Source organism: Anolis sagrei, chromosome 2 (assembly GCF_037176765.1).
Source record: "Anolis sagrei isolate rAnoSag1 chromosome 2, rAnoSag1.mat, whole genome shotgun sequence".
Taxonomy (NCBI): Eukaryota; Metazoa; Chordata; class Lepidosauria; order Squamata; family Dactyloidae; genus Anolis; species Anolis sagrei.
In genome coordinates, this window is record NC_090022.1 from 2,254,338 (window position 1) to 2,274,352 (window position 20,015).

General features: G+C 42.0%; 1 protein-coding gene across 1 annotated transcript in view; it reads right to left on the minus strand.

Annotated features, from left to right (window-relative positions):
• Positions 1 to 1,453: 1,453 nt before the first annotated feature.
• The window catches only part of LOC132769016 (zinc finger protein 850-like), a 31,092-nt gene continuing 12,530 nt past the window's right edge, over positions 1,454 to 20,015 (minus strand). Inside the window, exon 2 of the mRNA XM_067464874.1 lies at positions 1,454 to 9,083. Coding sequence (XP_067320975.1) covers positions 6,627 to 8,789 — 2,163 coding nt within the window. The 5' untranslated portion in view covers positions 8,790 to 9,083 and the 3' untranslated portion in view covers positions 1,454 to 6,626. The remainder of the gene's footprint in view (positions 9,084 to 20,015) is intronic.

Here is a 20,015-nt window from a genome sequence, read left to right on the forward strand (position 1 = left end):
TTACCACCCCCAGCTCCCTCAAGGTCAGTCCAGTCACTTCAAGGATGACATCCATCCATCTTGCCCTTGGTCGGCCCCCTCACCAGGTACCTAAGGTTATTGGGCACTGTTTTAAGTATAAGTACTTGTTTATATGCTTGTGGTTTTCTCTTTTATTGCATTGTATTTTTTGCGTTGTTCCAGGCACATTGTGCCATATGTAAGCCACCCCGAGTCCCTTCAGGGAGATGGAGGCAGAGTACAAAAAATTAGTTATTACTACGTACCGGCTATATGTGGTTTCTCCTGAAATCAATACAAAAGGAGAGGAAGTGGGGGTCCCAGGAAAAGACACCCCCACCCCCCCTCAGGAGGCCCAAGACCCAGAACAACCCAAATTCCCCAAATCTGTAAACAACCAGGGTCTCCCTTTACCTGGCCTCCCTCCAAGACTTTTGAAGTCTTCTTGTGGGGAAGGATTATGGGAGCTGGAGTCCAAAAAAGTAACTTTGGATTAATGACGTAAAAACACAGGACTCTTTATTACATTTCGGACATTGGGTTAATATACACTTGATCGACTGCTGCCATCAGAAGTGACCAGTAAAGGGTAAAGCGGTGGCAGAGAATCAATGCATATTTTCCTTGTTTTGTTCTAAATCCTTGTCTCCATGGATGAACACCAACATATGCAATCCCATGAGGAAGAAGGCCTTTCATTGCAAGGACTTGGGAGACCTCTTTGTCTTGGACTACAACTCCCAAGGTCCTCCAACTCCCATTCCAGGACTTTTTGTAGCATTTATTGGGAGTTGTAGTCCAAGACAGCCATTCCTCCCACTCTCTGGAGCAGGGATTCCCAAATGATTCCTCCAAGATTTCTTGGACTTCAACACACTTCAGCTGCCTTGTTCCAAGATGAGGGATTGTGGGACATGGAGTCCCCAGGAAGTGGAAGGCCAGGGCTTGGGAAGGGAGGCTCCTGAGAAGAGACAATGCTTCCGTGGCTGCACAGCTCTTCCCACCAGGAAATGCTTCCTAAAGTTTAGGTGGAAAGTTCTTTCCTGCAGTGTGAATCAGTTGCTTTATATTTTAGTGTCTAGATGGGAAAGGAAAAACTTGCCCCTTTTTCCTCAATGGGACATTCTTCCAAATATTGGCTCTCTTGTTGCCTTTCCCTGCCCCCCTCCAAACTAAACATCCCCAGCTCCCTCAGCCATTCCCTATCGCCCTTCTCTGGAGACATTCTAGCATCTCAAAATCTTGCTTGAATTGTGTGCCCAGACCAGAACACAGGGTGATTTCAGGGGAGGTCTGATCCAAGTCTAGAAGAGAGTGGGCTCAAACTTACCCGGATCTAGACCTCACCCTCCCATTGGGACAGCCTTGAATCACAATGGCTTCTTAAAGCTTATGTATCACACTTTAAAAAAACAGTATTTATTCATTGACAAAAAAGAAAAACAAAACAGAGTATGTTTATACAAATTATAATTTTGGTACATTTTTTAAAATACTACTTAACAAATATGAAGCGAAGAAAAAGATACACCTTGCACAATAAGAACAAAACTGACAACAAACTCTAGTCTACAAGCCTCTCTCTCACTATATGATTTTTATCTCTATTTCCTTTAAATGCTGTTCTAAATACTTCATCAATTTCGTTAATTTGTTCATCTCGACTGATGGATGTGAATCTTCATCAGCCGTTGTCACCATTCTTTGTCTTCCATTCTCTGCAGTGAGGGAGATGTGCTGTGTATCCTAATGGACCCTTTGCCAAAGGTGGGGATTAAACAGTATAAAATATAAAGCAAGAGATCTCTATGTATCAATGTATAAGTGTTAAGCTGTTCAATAACTAAACCAATTATAACACTGAATTACACAATGCATATATTATATACAGTAAGATTATTATTGTCTCAACACCATGGGCAAAATCTATATAAACATCAATTATTCAATCAAGAAAAACATCCATAATAAACATTAAACAATAAGTTCTCATTCACAACATGCTGTGAGTTCTCAACAGTTCCTCGTTATCACTTCTTTGGAAAGTTAACACTTATTTGCTATTTCATCAATTTAAGTTGATATCTTCCAAAGAATTAACAAACTAGATTCAAAGGGACAACAAAAGTAGATATGCTATAATAGCACCCAGTTACATTAACAACAATCATTGTGCAGAATTAAAACGCTTACTTTCTTCAGAGGAGTGAATGGCTCTGCTCTGCTCAAAGACTTCCCATAGCTGTGAGTTTGCAGGTTTTCCAAGTGCGAGCAAAAAACCATGGAGAAGCCTCCCTTTATAAAGATACAGGTCAATAGCAGAAAACAAGAGAGATCTAATCTATCGTTCAATCCACCTGGGGAAACGGTATGTAACCTGAATATCCAAAAAAGCCTCTCTCTGAAGTAAACTTCTCTGTAAGTCTTGATGGGGTTGTGTGGTTACCATTCCTAAAAAGCGGCAAATCTGAAGCTAATGTGCGAGTGGGATTTCTCACTGAAATGGGAATAAAGAGTAGATTCAATGGCTTTATTTCTAAGAATTCTAATTTTTAAAGGTCTGGAGGTCATGCCTACATATAGCAGCGAACATGGACATTGTATGACATACATCACCTTCTCTGTACTGCATTTGGTGAAACTACCAAGTTGTATGTTGTGTTGCATTGTGGGGTGTGAGAACTGTTTTACTTTAAGAGATTGAATGCAATATGCCCAATGCCCGCAACTTGTGTGGCCCCCAAAATTAGATTTGCTGCTAGTAAAGGGGGTTGTGAAGTCAGATCTCATCATCATATCCCTAAGATTTTGGGTTCGTTTGTTGGCTATCATTGGTACATTCTTGCATCCTGGAGTGTCACTGACCAAGTGGCAGTGCTTTCTAATTATTTTCCTGATGTGTGGAGAATATGTGGTTAACCTAAGTGGCCATATAATACGGTCATTAGGTTTCCTCACCATATCGCTAAGTAAATCATTTCTATCTGTGAACTTAACTTTTCTAATAGCAGTATTGATTATACTTGTGGGGTGCCCTTTTTCTTTGAATTGTTTCTCAAAAGTAATGACCTCTGGTGTGACCTCCTTGGGGGCAGTGGTGTTTTCGTTTTAATCTCATAAGTGTGGCATAGGGTAAGCTGGTGTTTAAACGATGATGGTGGCATTTATTTATCATGCAGGAGTGAACCAAACAGTTGTATTGCATTTAAAAAACAATCAAGCAAAGAAAAACAAACAAAGCACAAAGTTTGCAAACTTGGCATTCTATTAAATGTCCTTTGATCAGTAGCTGGCCACTTGGGGGGACATGATAGAAGGCTCCCCACAGGATTGAAAGACATCTCGGCGTCCTCTGAGCAATGTTTTTGTAGACAGCTAGTTCTATCATTCCAGAAGCGTCCAGAAGCAACTTGCAGCACTATGGTGGTAGGTGTTACAATGCATGATGGAAATGTATCCGTGGGTCTTCTTATTGCCTTTCTTATATACCATGACATCTAGAAAGTTTATATTTGTATGGCTATGGTTACCAGTGAATTTGATGTTATCATGTATTGTGTTAAGCCAAGTACTAAAGAAGATTGCAGATTCTTCTGATTTTCAAATTAAAAAAGTATCATCGATAAACCCTATGGAGCCCCCAGTGGCGCAGTGGGTTAAACCCCAGTGCCGACAGGACTTAAGACCGACAGGTCGCAGGTTCGAATCCGGGGAGAGGCGGATGAGCTCCCTCTATCAGCTCCAGCTTCTCTTGTGGGGACATGAGAGAAGCCTCCCACAAGGATGATAAAACATCAAATCATCCAGGCGTCCCCTGGGCAACGTCCTTGCAGAAGGCCAATTCTCTCACACCAGAAGCGACTTGCAGTTTCTCAAGTCACTCCTGACACGACCAAAAAAAAAATTGATAAACCTGCCATCGTATAGAATATCTGGTAAAAAAAATGTTTTTTGTGTCATTTAGGATGTGGGTTTCTTCCAAATTTGAAATCAAAAGATTTCCCACTGAAGCGGCCAAAGGACTTCCCATTGCGACACCAAAAATCTGTAGATAGTATTGGGTTTTAAATCTGAAAAAAATTATATTCCAGGACAATGTCTAACAAATCCATTAAAATATGAGAAGCTGGTGTTTGGGGCTCACGTATGTTTAGCAATTATTGTTCTAGTTCGATCTAATGGTATGCTCTGTTACATCCAGAGTCATTAAGATGGATTGTGGTGGTATGGTAAGGTCCTCTATAATCTTTATGAAATGTTTAGTATCTTTAATATAAGACTACACGAGGGGTACAAATGGTTGTAAATAATAACCCAAAAACTGCTCTAGGGGTTCCAGGATGGAGGAAGAGTCGGATACAATTGGTCTCCCTGGGGGAGGCATGTTTCCTTGTTGTATTTTAGGTGGAACATAGAACACTGGAATTCTGGGATTCTTGTTTTGCAGAAATCCAAATTGCTGATCTGAGATGCATCCTAAAGTGAGTCCTTCCTCACATACTGTTCAGATGAAAAAACGTATTTTGTCTGTAGCATCCTTAGGGATAGGTTTATAGAAAGAAGTGTCTCCTGGGTGTCTCTCTACCTCTTTGATGTAATCCCTTTCGTTTAATGGAACTATTGCTCCTCCTTTATCTGCCTTCTTCCAGATGTATCTTTTCATGTTGTCTAATATCGGTGGCGCAGTGGGTTAAAGCACTGAGCTGCTGAGCTTGTTGATCGAAAGGTTGCAGGTTCGATTCCGGGAAGCGGCGTGAGCTTCCGCTGTCAGCCCTAGCTTCTGCCAACCTAGCAGTTCGAAAACATGCAAATGTGAGTAGATCAATAGGTACTGCTCCGGCAGGAAGGTAACGGGGCTCCATGCAGTCATGCTGGCCACATGACCTTGGAGGTGTCTACGGACAACGCTGGCTTTCAGCTTAGAAATGGAGATGAGCACCACACCCCAGAGTCAGACATGACTGGACTTAATGTCAGGGGACTACCTTTACCTTTACCTAATATCTTATAGTATTCATTTCTATGGACATCATGTTGGAATGTGTGTAAAGTTTGGTCCGAGACAATCTATGTCTCTTTCAATCACCTTTTCAAATGCCGTGATGGTTATATTATCTCTGTGTGGAAAAAAATACTTTTGGGTTTAAAAGGATTAAATAGTCTCAAATACAGAAAAGGGGTTCACTCTAAGCAGCGATAAGTACACACAAAGCAAGGCTGATGGTCTCGTGTTCCAGAGCTCTCCCGGTATAAAGCTGAAGTTTAATAAACAAACACAAGATAAGCCAAGACCATATTTACTTACAAAATAACTAAAGTCTTGAGCGGCTTTTTTTTATAGTGTCAGAAACTAATAGAGAACATACTGCAAGTCGCTTCTGATGTGAGAGAATCGGACATCTACAAAGATGTTGCCCAGGAAACACCCAGATGTATTACCATCCTGCTGGGAGGCTTCTCTCATGTCTCCGCATGGAAAGCTAGGGCTGACAGACTGGAGCTCACTCTGTATTGAGATTCGAACCGCCAACCTTCAAGTCAGCAGTTCAGCCGGCACAACGGTGTAATCCATTGCGCCAGTCTGGCTAAAATAGTACAATTGCAGCAACACAGTCAGAGTATCAATGAACACAAGTTAAGGTCAAGTGTTCAATTAATGCAGACAAGTTGAGCACTGCAGATCCAGGTCAGGAGCAAGAAGAAACAAAAGCCAAGGTTACAGTCCAATAGTCACATGCCAGGAGTTCATTCTACGGAGTTGATAAAATAACAAGCAGGAAATCAAGAGTACAAACAGAATTCAGAGTCCCAAAGTCAAGCCAGAAATTCAGGGATACAAACAAAATTCAGGTTCATAAATGAATTTAGAGTCAACGATTCAGGATACAACAAAGTCCAGAAAAGAGTGACAAGTACATGGCTGGAACCCAAAATTCTAACCGAGGGGCAACAGAGCTAAGACGCGAGGCAAGGCTATGAAGATATGATGCTATCTGCTACCAAAGAGCTGTTCTTTTTCAGAACCCCTTATCCAGAGATCTCAGCTGCTGCTCAATTCAGCAAACCTTCACAGATCATACTAGAAGCCTGTCATGGGTGTCATGGAGGAGGCTAGATGAACCCCTTCGAAGCTTGCTGCAATACTGAAAAAAGTGCCCCCCCAAGTGAGATTTGCTCTAAGAGCCATCACCTGCTCCCAGTAGTCGTCAACCAAAGCCACACAAACTGCAGTTCATGGTAGAGAGAGACAGAGAGAGAGCATTCCTCCTTCCATCCAATGTTTTTTAAAGAGAGCTCAGAAACTGAAGGACAGGTCTCGTCTAGTGGCACATGAATTCTCTACTGTTTAATATATGCTGCTTAATGTATGCTAAAGCTCTTTCCACATTCCGTGCATTTAGGTGGCTTCTCCCCTGTGTGGGTCCTTTGAGGGAATGTGGATTTCCACTGCTCTTTCCCGATTCCATGCATATCTATGGCTTTTCCACTATGTGGCTCCTGTGAAAGGAATGTAGGTAGTTACTCTGTCTGAAACTTTCTCCACATTCTATGCATTTCTATGGCTTCTGATCTGTGTGAGTCGTTAGATGGGTAACCAGATTCTTACGCTTACTGAAGCTCTTTCCTCATTCCAAGCATTTATAAGGCTTCTCCCCTGTGTGGATCCTTTGATGGGAACGGAGCTTGTCACTGCGACTGAAGTTCTTTCCACATTCCATGCATGTATATGGCTTCTCCCCTGTGTGAGTCCTTTGATGAGTCCGCAGCTTGTTACTATGACTGAAGCTCTTTCCACATTCTATGCATTTATATGGCTTCTCCCCTGTGTGGATCCTTTGATGGGAACGGAGCTTGTCACTGCGACTGAAGTTCTTTCCACATTCTATGCATGTATATGGCTTCTCCCCTGTGTGGATCCTTTGATGGGAACGTAGCTGTCCACTCTGAGTGAAGCTTTCTCCACATTCCATGCATTTATGTGGCTTCTCCCCTGTGTGGATCCTTTGATGGGAACGGAGCTTGTCACTGTGACTGAAGTTCTTTCCACATTCCATGCATTTATATGGCTTCTCCCCTGTGTGAGTCCTTTGATGATTCCGCAGCTTGTTACTATGACTGAAGCTCTTTCCACATTCTATGCATTTATATGGCTTCTCCCCTGTGTGTGTACTTTGATGAAAACGCAAATATCTACTTTGAGTGAAGCTTTCTCCACATTCTATGCATGTATATGGCTTTTCCCCTGTGTGGACCCTTTGATGGATACGCAGACTTGAGCTATGACTGAAGCTTTTTCCACATTCCATGCATTTATGTGGCTTCTCCCCTGTGTGGGTCCTTTGATGGGAACGTAGACTATTACAGCGACTGAAGCTTTCTCCACATTCCGTGCATTTATATGGCTTCTCCCCTGTGTGGGTCCTCTGATGGGAACGTAGACTGCCACTGTGACTAAAGCTCTTTCCACATTCCATGCATTTATGTGGCTTCTCCCCTGTGTGAGTCCTTTGATGGGACCGTAAACTGTCACCGCGACTGAAGCTTTCTCCACATTCCTTGCATTTATATGGCTTCTCTCCTGTGTGGATCCTTTGATGGGACTGTAAACCACTGCGACTGAAGCTTTCTCCACATTCCATGCATTTATATGGCTTCTCCCCTGTGTGAGTCCTTTGATGGGAACGTAGCTGTCCACTCTGAGTGAAGCTTTCTCCACATTCCATGCATTTATGTGGCTTCTCCCCTGTGTGGATCCTTTGATGGGAACGGAGCTTGTCACTGCGACTGAAGTTCTTTCCACATTCCATGCATTTATATGGCTTCTCCCCTGTGTGAGTCCTTTGATGAATCCGCAGCTTGTTACTATGACTGAAGCTCTTTCCACATTCTATGCATTCATATGGCTTCTCCCCTGTGTGGATCCTTTGATGGGAACGTAGAGTGCTACTGTCACTGAAGCTCTTTCCACATTCTATGCATTCATATGGCTTCTCCCCTGTGTGGATCCTTTGATGGGAACGTAGAGTGCTACTGTCACTGAAGCTCTTTCCACATTCTATGCATTCATATGGCTTCTCCCCTGTGTGGATCCTTTGATGGGAACGTAGACTGCTACTGTAACGGAAACTCTTTCCACATTCTATGCATTTATATGGCTTCTCCCCTGTGTGAGTCGTTTGATGGGACCGTAAACCACTGCAACTGAAGCTTTCTCCACATTCCATGCATTTATATGGCTTCTCCCCTGTGTGGGTCCAGTGATGGGAACGTAGACTGCCACTGCGACTGAAGCTTTCTCCACATTCTATGCATTTATATGGCTTCTCCCCTGTGTGGGTCCAGTGATGGGAACGTAGACTGCCACTGCGACTGAAGCTTTCTCCACATTCCATGCATTTATGTGGCTTCTCCCCTGTGTGGGTCCTTTGATGGGAATGTAGAGTATCACAGCGACTGAAGCTTTCTCCACATTCCGTGCATTTATATGGCTTCTCCCCTGTGTGGGTCCTTTGATGGGAACGTAGACTGCCACTGTGACTAAAGCTCTTTCCACATTCCATGCATTTATATGGCTTCTCCCCTGTGTGAGTCCTTTGATGGGACCGTAAACTGTCACCGCGACTGAAACTTTCTCCACATTCCATGCATTTATATGGTTTTTCCCCTGTGTGTTTCCGTTCATGAACAGTAAGAGAGCTTTTCCTATCAAATTGTTTTCCACATTCCAAACACTGATGTAACTTCTTCCCTGTGTCTGATCTAGGATAGGGAGACAGAGGACTTGCCATTTTTTAACATTTATAATTCAAACATGATGCCAGGGTTCACAGATATAACTTTGTGAACAGTACAGTTTTTGTATTGCTGTAGCCTTCTGCTCGCTTTCCCAGGCCTCTCTTTTTTCAGCACAATCTTATTTCCTCCCCCCTTAATTCCACAGGTTTGCCTCTTGAAATGTATTTTTCTAGAACTTATTTTTTTCTCTTGTCATTTCTGTGTATCTTGAGGTCACTTTGGACTTATAGCACTCCTCGGGCAAAGCTCTCACAAGGTGTACTTCTCAGAACTTGTTCAGAAGTTACCTGCCAGACAAATGAGAGGAAAAATCTCTTCAAGAGTTGAACAGGGAAAGATCTCATGGAACACAAAGAATAAGTCTAGTGCTGTAGCAAACCAAGAGGAAGAGGGAAGGTTCCCATTGCCTGGTGACAAGTTCCCATCTTTTCCATTTCTTCCCTTCCTTTTCTTTCCTTCCTTCCTTCCCTCCTTCCTTCACTCCCTCCATTCAGATCCAGCTCCGCTTCCTCATCCTCGTTCTCCGCAGCCACCGGGTGAGAGAACAGTAGCAGCAAAAAACTTCAAAAACTTATTTCTGACTGGAAGAGCAGCACCAGGATTCCACAACATCCAGGCAAATGGTGCCAAACTGGGTTAATTCTGCAGTGTGGAGGCAGCCTTGGGGTTTTCTTCCTTAGGAGTGGGGAAAGAAAGCCACAATACTCCTGAAGAAGATCCCATTTGAAAAAAAGTGCCCAATGCCCCCACTCCCCTTATTCATTGCTCCTGCACTCTGCATATGCTCAGGAACTTTCTAACCCAGGCCTGGGCCAACTTGGGCCCTCCCTCCAGGTGTTTTGGACTCCCACTCCCACCATTCCTAATAGCTGTTGGAGTCCAAAACACCTGGTGGGAGGGCCCAAGTTGGCCCAGGCCTGCTCTAACCAACCTCAGAGGGAAACAGATGCTGGGGATACAGAGAGTAGAAGGGCAAGAAGCACTGGGCTGGGCCAATGGGATGGCAAGGTGGGGTCCTCCTCTTCTCCTGATTCCACAACACCATGTATCGCAGTTCAAAGCAGTTCATGTGGGATTTAATCAGCTGTGTGGAAGGAGCCTGAGTGCCCCAAAGCCCCCTCCCCTAAACGGTACATCCCAGAGTTCCATATTGTTGAACCACGAGAGTTAAAAGTCGAATCATCACTCTGTAATTGAGTGGTGTGTCTTGTTACCTTCCCTACTCTTCCACACAACTGTATATCCAAGAATATCAAGACAGATAATCAACTTTATCTGCTTTGAACTGGATTTTATGAGTCTATACTGCCATATAATCCAGTTCAAAGTAGATAATATGGATTGTATAATGCAGTGTAGATCCAACCTCATGTAACCCAGCTCAAGGCAGGATTATCTGCTTAGATAATCTGGGTTAAATGGCAATGTAGAAGGGGCTACAGAGAAAAGAGGCCAATATTTGCTTTGAACAGGATTATAGGAGTCTACAATACGATATAGTCCAGCTCGAAGCAGATAATCTGGATTTTATATGGCAGTGTAGGTGAGGCCTTCGGCTTTAGTGTGGAAGGAAGACATTAACTGCTTTCTCAGGCCCCTTCCACACAGTTGTATAAAATCCACATTGAATTGGATTATTTGGCGATATTTAATTTGAAGCCCGCCACTTTTCCAAATATCAAAAAAACGGAAGCAGTAACAAAAAACATATCAAGGAAATTTTTTTTGGAAATAATCAAAGAAAAATGGAACATAAGAATTGTACCAAAGATAAAATACTTAGGAATTACCATAACACCAAAAAAAATGCAACATTATTACAAAATAACTACATAGCGAAGTGGAAAGAGATCAAGAAAGATTTAGAAAAATGGAAGTATCTAAAGTTATCACTAATGGGCAGAATTGCGAGTATAAAGATTAATGTTCTCCCAAAAATGCTGTTTTTATTCCAGAATCTCCCAATAATAAGAGATCAGAAAGGCATAAAAGAATGCAATAAAGACATTAGAAGATTTATTTTGCAAAACCGAAAAGCTAGAATAAATTTTAAAAATCTGACGGACGAAAAGAAAAGAGGAGGCCTAGCAATGCCGAACCTAGGATTATACACAGAGGCGTGCGCCCTAACTTGGGCTTTAGATTGGATAAAATTAAAAAATGAAATATTGTTGAATTTAGAAGGATTTGATTTGAGGAGGGGATGGCACGCTTATATGTGGTATGAGAAAACAAAAATTGGGAAAAAAAAGGAAATTATTTCATTGGAGTGGCCATTATAAAAACATGGGGAAAATACAAAGAAAGAATATATAATAAAACACCTTTATGGGTTTCCCCCCTGGAAGCATGCCAGAGGAGAGAATTAGGTTGGATAATGTGGCTGGATAATGGAGAAAGGCATGGAGTTTCAGAAAAACATCTATTTCTGCTTCATTGACTACTCTAAAGCCTTTGACTGTGTGGATCATAATAAATTGTGGCAAGTTCTTGGTGGGATGGGCATCCCAAGCCACCTTGTCTCTCTCCTGAGGAATCTGTACAAGGACCAAGTAGCAACAGTCAGAACTGACCACGGAACAACAGACTGGTTCAAGATTGGGAAAGGCGTACGGCAAGGCTGCAGACTCTCACCCAACCTTTTTAACTTGTATGCAGAACACATCATGCGAGGATGTGCGGGGCTTGATGAATGCAAAGCTGGGGTGAAAATTGCTGGAAGAAACATGAACAACCTCAGATATGCAGATGACACCACTCTGATGGCCGAAAGCGAGGAGGAGCTGAGGAACCTTCTAATCAAGGTGAAAGAAGAAAGCGCAAAAGCTGGGTTGCAGCTAAACATCAAAAAACCACTTCCGGTGAGCTCGCATGCCGGCAGGCTGGGTGCTCTTGAGCTCCGAGAGCATCAACTACTCTACTGACAGGGGGGCAAGACTGAGACCCTCCCCTCCCTGGCGGACCGAGGTCAGGGAGGTCGCCAAGCCAAACAGGTGCCCGCCGACGACCCCAAAGATCCTTTTCCCCTCAAGGGAGAGGCTCGAGTGGGCCCGGCAAGGACGCCATCGGCGCTGCGATTTGGAAGAGTAGGAAGCGGACCGTAGGACCGCAAATACTGCCGACCCAGCTCACAGCTCACATGCTAAAAGAATGAAGAAAGAAGAAAGAAGGAAGGGTGCCCCAAGCTCCAGGCTTTGAGGTATCCTATAACTATCTTTTAAGAATTATAGCCGATCATCCCCCCCCCCCCCCCGCGCCAAACCGGCTCGGAGTATCCAGACAAAGGAGTAATGAAGGAATATAGATCATAGAAAAGCTGACTACTAAGCTTTTTGGTTCACCTGGTTCATCTGTAGGAGAATAACACCGGAATACCTGTGAACTGTTAATTGTTTCCCATTTCAACATATTCACTGAACCGTTAAATTAACTTCCACCTTTTGCTATCCAATGGTGAAGTGTTACTTTCTCTACCAGCAATTATAACTATCTTTATTACTATGGCCATTACTACGGCCATTACTACTTTATTACCCTGAAGAGATACGGTCGAACACGGGGAACCAGAGACCAAACAAACACATAACGCATAACGCGTGCTTTAATATAGAGCGTAGCGCAGAGTTTTCTTTTTTTCGTATACTTTTCTGCATACTTGTATTTCTTTATATGCTTTACTCATGTTTTAAGGTCCATACTTTTGAAATGGTTGGTGCAAACTGATACGGAACCGCCAACTAGGAACCGGGAAGGAACATAGAAGGGAGAGGGAGAGAGAGCAAGGAGGAAGGAGGAGGGGAGGAAGGGAAAGCTGCGTTACCAGGAGGACCTTGAAAAACCCAGGCAAAGACAGCAACTAATTATTCAAATTGAGGACAACTAAGAACAACTTAGCTCAATTACACCCATCCACACTTAAACGGACTCTCACAAAATCCGCCAAAGCAACTGATGGCAATTAATGGCAATTAACAAACTTAAGGGAAACTAAGGTTAATACTTACCCCAACCTCGCAGCCGCTTGTTCATCAACGGCAAACATCACGCCCCCAAAGAATCGCAGGAAGCGAGCGGGGGAAAGCTTCTAAAAGGGAAACATCACAGAGACTGAAACCGGAAGAAAGAGAGAGAGTCCCATAGAAGAGCGGAGGAAAGACGGAGAGCCGAAGAGAAGGAACCCAAGAGGAGGTAGGAGCCGGCGGAGATAAGCGGAAGAGAAAGTGAGTAAATTAAGGATCTGGGAGAAGACTGCGAAGGTTAGGAGGAGCGAAGGGGGACTACGCCGAAGACCGCAGGGTAGGCGATCGAGACACAGAGAGACACAGAGAGGAGGAAGACAGAAACTACGCTGGGAGAAGCTGGAGAAACCCAAAGCAGAAAGGTGCGGGGGAAAGAAAGGCGAAGCAACGGAGCCTGCCAACCTAACCCCCTTTTTTAAAACTGAGAAATAAAGACAGAGACCAGCCAAATCTATAGAGAGAGCACACATTTAAACACCCCTCCGCCCCTCCAAGTTAAACGAGGAGACAAGGAGGATAGCGAACGAACCCGAAACAGAAGGACAAAATATAAGCCCCTCCCTCCCCTCCCTCCCCAGGAGCCCTATCGAAAGGGAAAGCGGAGGAGTAGGTGACAGCATCCCCAAATACCAAATTTTGAACACAGATCAAATAATAATAATAATAATAATAATAATAATAAAAACGACAATAATAACAACAAAAACAATAACAATATTAATAAAAAATAAACAAATAATAATAATAAATAAAAGAGGAAAATTATTGTACCAAGAGGAAGGAATCCATTAGCCCATCATCCTACCTAATCTTATCCTACCCCCTTTTTTTTCTCACTAAATAAAGATGTCCACACCCAAAGTGAAAGGAGACAGAGACATTAAAGAGCCCAAAGAGAACAAGGAGTTCAAAGAACTCAAAGAGGCAAAACAACCTTCCAGAAAAGGTTCAGGTGCAGAGGAATCCACCCTGAAAGAACTACTGAAGGAAATAAAATATATCCGAGAAACAAGACGCTCTAAAAGAGGACCTTAAGAACATGGCTGAGAAACAAGAAAAGCAACAGACACACCTCCAAAACCAGATGACGGAAATGAAGAAGGAACTGTCTCGAGAGATGGAAGACATAAAAGGGGAAGTAAAACATTTCCAAATGGAGATTAAACAGATAAAAACTGACAAGGAGAAACTAGAAAAAACGCAGGACCAATTAGAGAAGAAAATGGGAAAAGCAGAAAACAGATGCAACAAACTAGAGCAGATTCAGGAGAAATTGGAATTTAGAGAGCTAGAATTTCAACTGCGATTTAGAAACCTAATAGAAGACCCCCAAGAAAACTTAAGAGAGACAATAACCCAGATATTGGCAACGCTGCTGAATATGCAGAAACAAGAAATGTCCCAGGAAATAGATAGGGTGTATAGGGTTACAACAAACTTCTCAAAAATAAATAAAGTCCCCAGAGACATTATAGTACATTTTACAAAAAAGAGAATCCGTGATGAGGTGATCAAAAAAAACAGCGAAAAGCCAACATTTTATAAGGAAAACAGAATTATAGTACTCAAAGAATTCCCATCCTCAATGTTAGCGAAAAGACGTAAATATCAATTCCTGACAGAAGATCTAATACGACTCCAGATTAGGTTCCGCTGGGAAAGACCAGAAGGAATAATGCTGACCTACAAAGACCAGAAATTCTGGTTGACATCAGAAGAAAAGGCCCTAGCGTTTCATAAAAGATTCAAGAAAGAACTCAATCTTACACCACCTACCCAAAGAACCAGAGACCGGAGCAAAAAACGTCGTTTCGACTCCCCTGAACATGAACCACAGCCGCAAAACTTGACTATGGAAAAAAACGGAACGGGACCCAAGAAGATAGGCGAAACGGACTTTTTATTAAACCTTGACAATGAATGAACTATGTAAACAAATAAAGATATTTTCAAATAATATAAATGGTCTTAATTCGCCATCTAAGAGGAAAAAAATATTTAACAAATTAAGCAAAGGCAATTACGACGTAATAGCCTTACAGGAAACTCATATCTCCCAGAGACATGCAGTACACCTCACACATAAAAAATTGGGAAACGAATTTCATTCATCCGCCCTAGACAAAAAGAAAGGGGTAGTTATTTACATAAATGAAAAAATTCCTGCAAAATTTGCATTTAGTGATAACGAGGGGAGAATCATTGGAGTGACCATGGAAATAGAAAACCAAAAGATCTTAGTATGTTGTATTTACTCTCCCAATGGCCCAAAAACTAAATTCGCTGAAAACCTAACAGATAAAATACTAGGGCAAGAATTTGACAGTCTCATAATTATGGGTGACTTTAATGGGGTCATGGATGCCACCCGGGATAAATCTAAAAATAAGAAGGGAAAAAACAAAAAAGGAAAGCAGACAAGTGTCCTTCCAAAATCGTTTTTAAGACTCAAGGAAGAATTTAATCTACAAGACACCTGGCGAGTCCATAACCAAGAAGAAGAGGATTACACCCACCTATCAGCAAGACACAACACCTGGGCTAGAATTGATATGATCTGGACAACGAACAACTTAACATCAAAAGTATCCAGCATCAAAATACTAAGCAGAGAATACTCGGATCATTGTGCATTAACAATGACCATAAATCAGATGCGAAAAGGCAGGAGATGGAGATTAAACAATAATCTCCTAAAGAAGGAAGGAGATATAGAGAAAAATCTTGAAAAAGTGAATGAATTCTTTGAGATCAATGACACACCAGGAATGAAAATAGAGACTCTATGGGATGCCTTCAAAGCCACGGCGCGAGGGTTCTTCATTCAACAAAACTCCATAAGAAACAAAATCAAGAGACAAAGAAGAGAAGACATCTCCACTTCCATAGAAAACACAGAAAAAGAACTAAAGAGGAACCCCATGAACCTGACGGCAAAGAGAAATCTAGAACGTCTACATAAACAAAGACAAGAATTAGACATAGAACACCTGGCTAATAAATTAAAATTCATAAAATAAAACTCATTTCAAAACGCAAATAAACCAGGCCGTTGGCTCGCCCGTAAAATAAGGAAAAAAATTCAAACAAATCATATAGTGAAGTTAAAAAAAGATAACAAAAACTTAGTTACAGATAAGGAAATCACTAAGGAATTTCACAACTTCTTCCAGGCACTTTATGCCAACGATCAAATCCCCGGAGACAAGGTGGCTATGTATATAGGAAGACTAAAGTTGGAGAAGATAACAGAAAAACAGAGAGAAGAGCTAAACAGAGAAATCACAGACGAAGAGATTGATACGGCAATAAAGAACCTCAAAAACAACAAAGCGCCTGGTCCGGACGGCTTCACAGGAGTATTCTACAAAACCATGAAAGAAGCCATCCACCCCTACCTAAAAAGATTAATGAACAAAATAATGACGGAAAAAACACTACCCGACTCTTGGAGGACAGCATATATCTCACTAATTCATAAAGAAGACTCAGATCCTTGCAACACAAAAAGCTACAGACCAATATCACTATTAAACATAGATTATAAAATCTTCACAAACATTCTGGCCAATAGATTGAAACAATTTCTGACTACGTGGATCGATGAGGAACAAACTGGCTTCCTCCCAGGAAGGCAAATCAGGGACAACGTAAGAACAATTATAAACGTTTTAGAATACATCATCAAAAAGAACTGGCCCTGCTCTCAATAGACGCCGAAATAGCGTTTGACAGCCTAAACTGGGAATTTGTGAAGCTGCTACTTAAAGAATTAGATATAGGTCACCAATTTGAAAATGCCATCGAAGCTATTTATAATAAACAAAGAGCAACCTTATGGATAAATGGATGTCCCTCCGAAGAAATTATTATAAACAAAGGAACTCGACAGGGGTGCCCGATGTCGCCACTAATTTACATCATGGCTATGGAGATTTTACTGAAAAACATAAGAGAAGACCCAAACCTCCAAGGTCTGCAAATAGCGAAACATACCTTCAAATACAGAGCTTTTGGAGACGACTTAATCTGCATCATCGAAAACCCCAGAGAAAATATAGAAAAATGGCTGGGAAAGATCGAGGAATATGGAGCGGTGGCCGGATTGAAGCTGAACAAAAAGAAGACCATGATACTGACAAAAAACATCGCTAAATCGAAGCAAGAAGAACTGACAAGAAAAACAGGGATCCCAGTAACTTCAAAAATCAAATATCTGGGGATACAGATCACAGCAAAGAATTCACAACTACTACAAAATAACTATGAAATCAAATGGAAAAAAATCAGGGAAGAAATGAAGAAATGGAGGAATCTAGACCTATTGCTGCTAGGGAGGATTGCAGCTGTTAAAATGAATATTCTTCCACAAATGACATACCTCTTTCAGAACTTGCCAATAATCAGAACAAACCAACTATTTGAGACCTGGAAAAAAGACCTTCTGCAATACATCTGGAAGGGACGGAAACCAAGAATCAAATTTAGAAACTTGACTGACCGAAAGAAAAGAGGCGGATTCGGTCTCCCGGACCTCCAATTGTATTATGAGGCGTGCTGTTTGACATGGATCAAGGACTGGATCCGACTAGATAAAGCCAAAATACTAGCGTTGGAGGGGTTCGATCTAAGATCAGGGTGGCACTCCTACCTTTGGTACTCAAAGGTCAAAATTGAAAAAAACTTTAAAAACCATTTCGTACGATCCGCCCTAATAAGAATATGGGACAAATATAAAGACAGACTGTACACCAAAACCCCATTGTGGCTATCACCTCTGGAGGCCCAACAGAGAAGACTAATTGGGGGAGTATGCTGGCCTAAATATAGAGAGATCCTGAAGAAATCGGAGGGCTGCTTCACCCTGAAACCTCAAGAAGAAATTTCACTTACTTTCAACAACATTTCCTGGTTCCAATATGCACAATTGAAAGAATATTTCAAGAAAGACAAAGAGCTAGGGTTCTGTGAGAGGGATAAATTCTGGGAAACCGTATTAAAACGGGATAGGAAAAATATCACAAATACCTACCCAATCCTTCTGGACTGGGCAACGGAAACAGAAGTTATAAAAGAAAGCATGATAAAATGGGCCGCTAACATCGGAAGATCTATAAATTATAACGAATGGGAACAACTATGGAATAACAAAATGAAATGCATGTATGCAATGGAACTCAAGGAAAACTACTATAAAATGATTTATAGATGGTACATGACACCGCACAAGCTCAGCCAAATGTATAATGGAACTTCTAATAAATGCTGGAAATGCGGATCTCAAGTGGGAACATTCTACCACCTTTGGTGGACTTGTCCAATAGCTCAAGAATATTGGAAAGAAATTAAGGAAAATATCCAGAAAATTCTGAACATTAGAATCCAACTCAAGCCGGAATACTTCCTGCTGGGAATCACAGATAATGATATAGAACTTGACCCAAACCAAGATGTACTCTTCAGCTACTGCTCAACAGCTGCCAGAATAGTATACGCTAGGAAATGGAAACAAAAAGATTCCAGCACAATGGAAGAATGGTTACTAAAACTGTGTGATCTAAAAAACATGGACAAGCTAACATACTTCTTAAAAGACTATACAGGTATACCACAAAAAAGAACAGATTGGAAACAATTCGAAGATTATAAGAATTTCTAAGAACTCTAAAGACAACCTGAACCACAAAAGCAGTAAAAAAAAAAAAGAGGAATGTAAGGAAAGAAAGAAAAAGAAATAACAAGAACAAGAGCCGAGACGAAAAACTTCAAAGAAAAACTGAAAAATAAGAAGGATATGGAATCCGCTGGAAGGAAGATCAGGAAGTCAATCTTTCCCCCCCCTCCCCCCTCCCTCCCCCCTCCTTTTCTTCCGCCCCCCCCCTCCCTTCCTCCCCCCCTTCTTATCCCCTCCCTCCCACCTTTACCTCACCCGCTTCCTACCCACCCCCCCACCACCACCACCCCCCTCCTGTATTTTTTATATGTGCAAAATTTATAATAAAGATTTATTTATAAAAAAACAAAAAAACATCAAAAAACCAAGATTATGGCAACAAGAATGATTGACAACTGGGAAATGGAGGGAGAAAATGTGGAGGCCGTGACAGACTTTGTATTTCTAGGTGCAAAGATGACTGCAGATGCAGACTGTAGCCAGGAAATCAGAAGACACTTACTTCTTGGGAGGAGAGCAATGTCCAGTCTCGATAAAATAGTAAAGAGTAGAGACGTCAGACTAGCAACAAAGATCCGCCTAGTCCAAGCCATGGTATTCCCTGTAGGAACCTACGGATGTGAGAGCTGGACCTTAGGGAAGGCTGAGCGAAGGAAGATCGATGCTTTTGAGCTGTGGTGCTGGAGGAAAGTGCTGAGAGTGCCTTGGACTGCGAGAAGATCCAACCAGTCCATCCTCCAGGAAAGAAAGCCCGTCTGCTCATTGGAGGGAAGGAGACTAGAGACAAAGTGGAAGTCCTTTGGCCACATCATGAGGAGACAGCAAAGCCTGGAGAAGGGAATGATGCTGGGGAAAGTGGAAGGCAAAAGGAAGAGGGGCCGACCAAGGGCAAGATGGATGGATGGCATCCTTGAAGTGACTGGACTGACCTTGAAGGAGCTGGGGGTGGTGACGGCCGACAGGGAGCTCTGGCGTGGGCTGGTCCATGAGGTCACGAAGAGTCGGAGACGACTGAACGAATGAACAACAATGTGGCCAAGCTATAAGGAAATCAAAAACTAAAGGGGAGGAGGAATTCAATCTAAAAACACAGCAAGAAATAAAACAATCATATCTGAATACAACATGGCTTCAATATAGACAATTGCATGAATACTTTACAATGGATAAGAAAGCAGGATTTATGCCGGAAGAAAATACCTGGGACAAAATAATGAAAATCGGGGTAAAAAACAATCTCTCTCATATATAAAAGACGACTAGAATGGAGTACAGAAGAAGAAAGAATTAAAGAATGTATGGTAAAATGGGCAAGGAATAATTGGAAGATCGATAGGATTAGTGGAATGGGAAGCGATTTGGACGAAAAAACTAAAATATACAAGGGCCTATGACTTGAATTTTGGGTCAAATTGTTTTACAGGTGGCATTTGACCCTGCAAAAATTAGGGAAGTATTATAAAAATCTCAACACAAAATGTTGGAAGTGCGGGAAACAGAAGGCACATTCTACCATATGTGGTGGC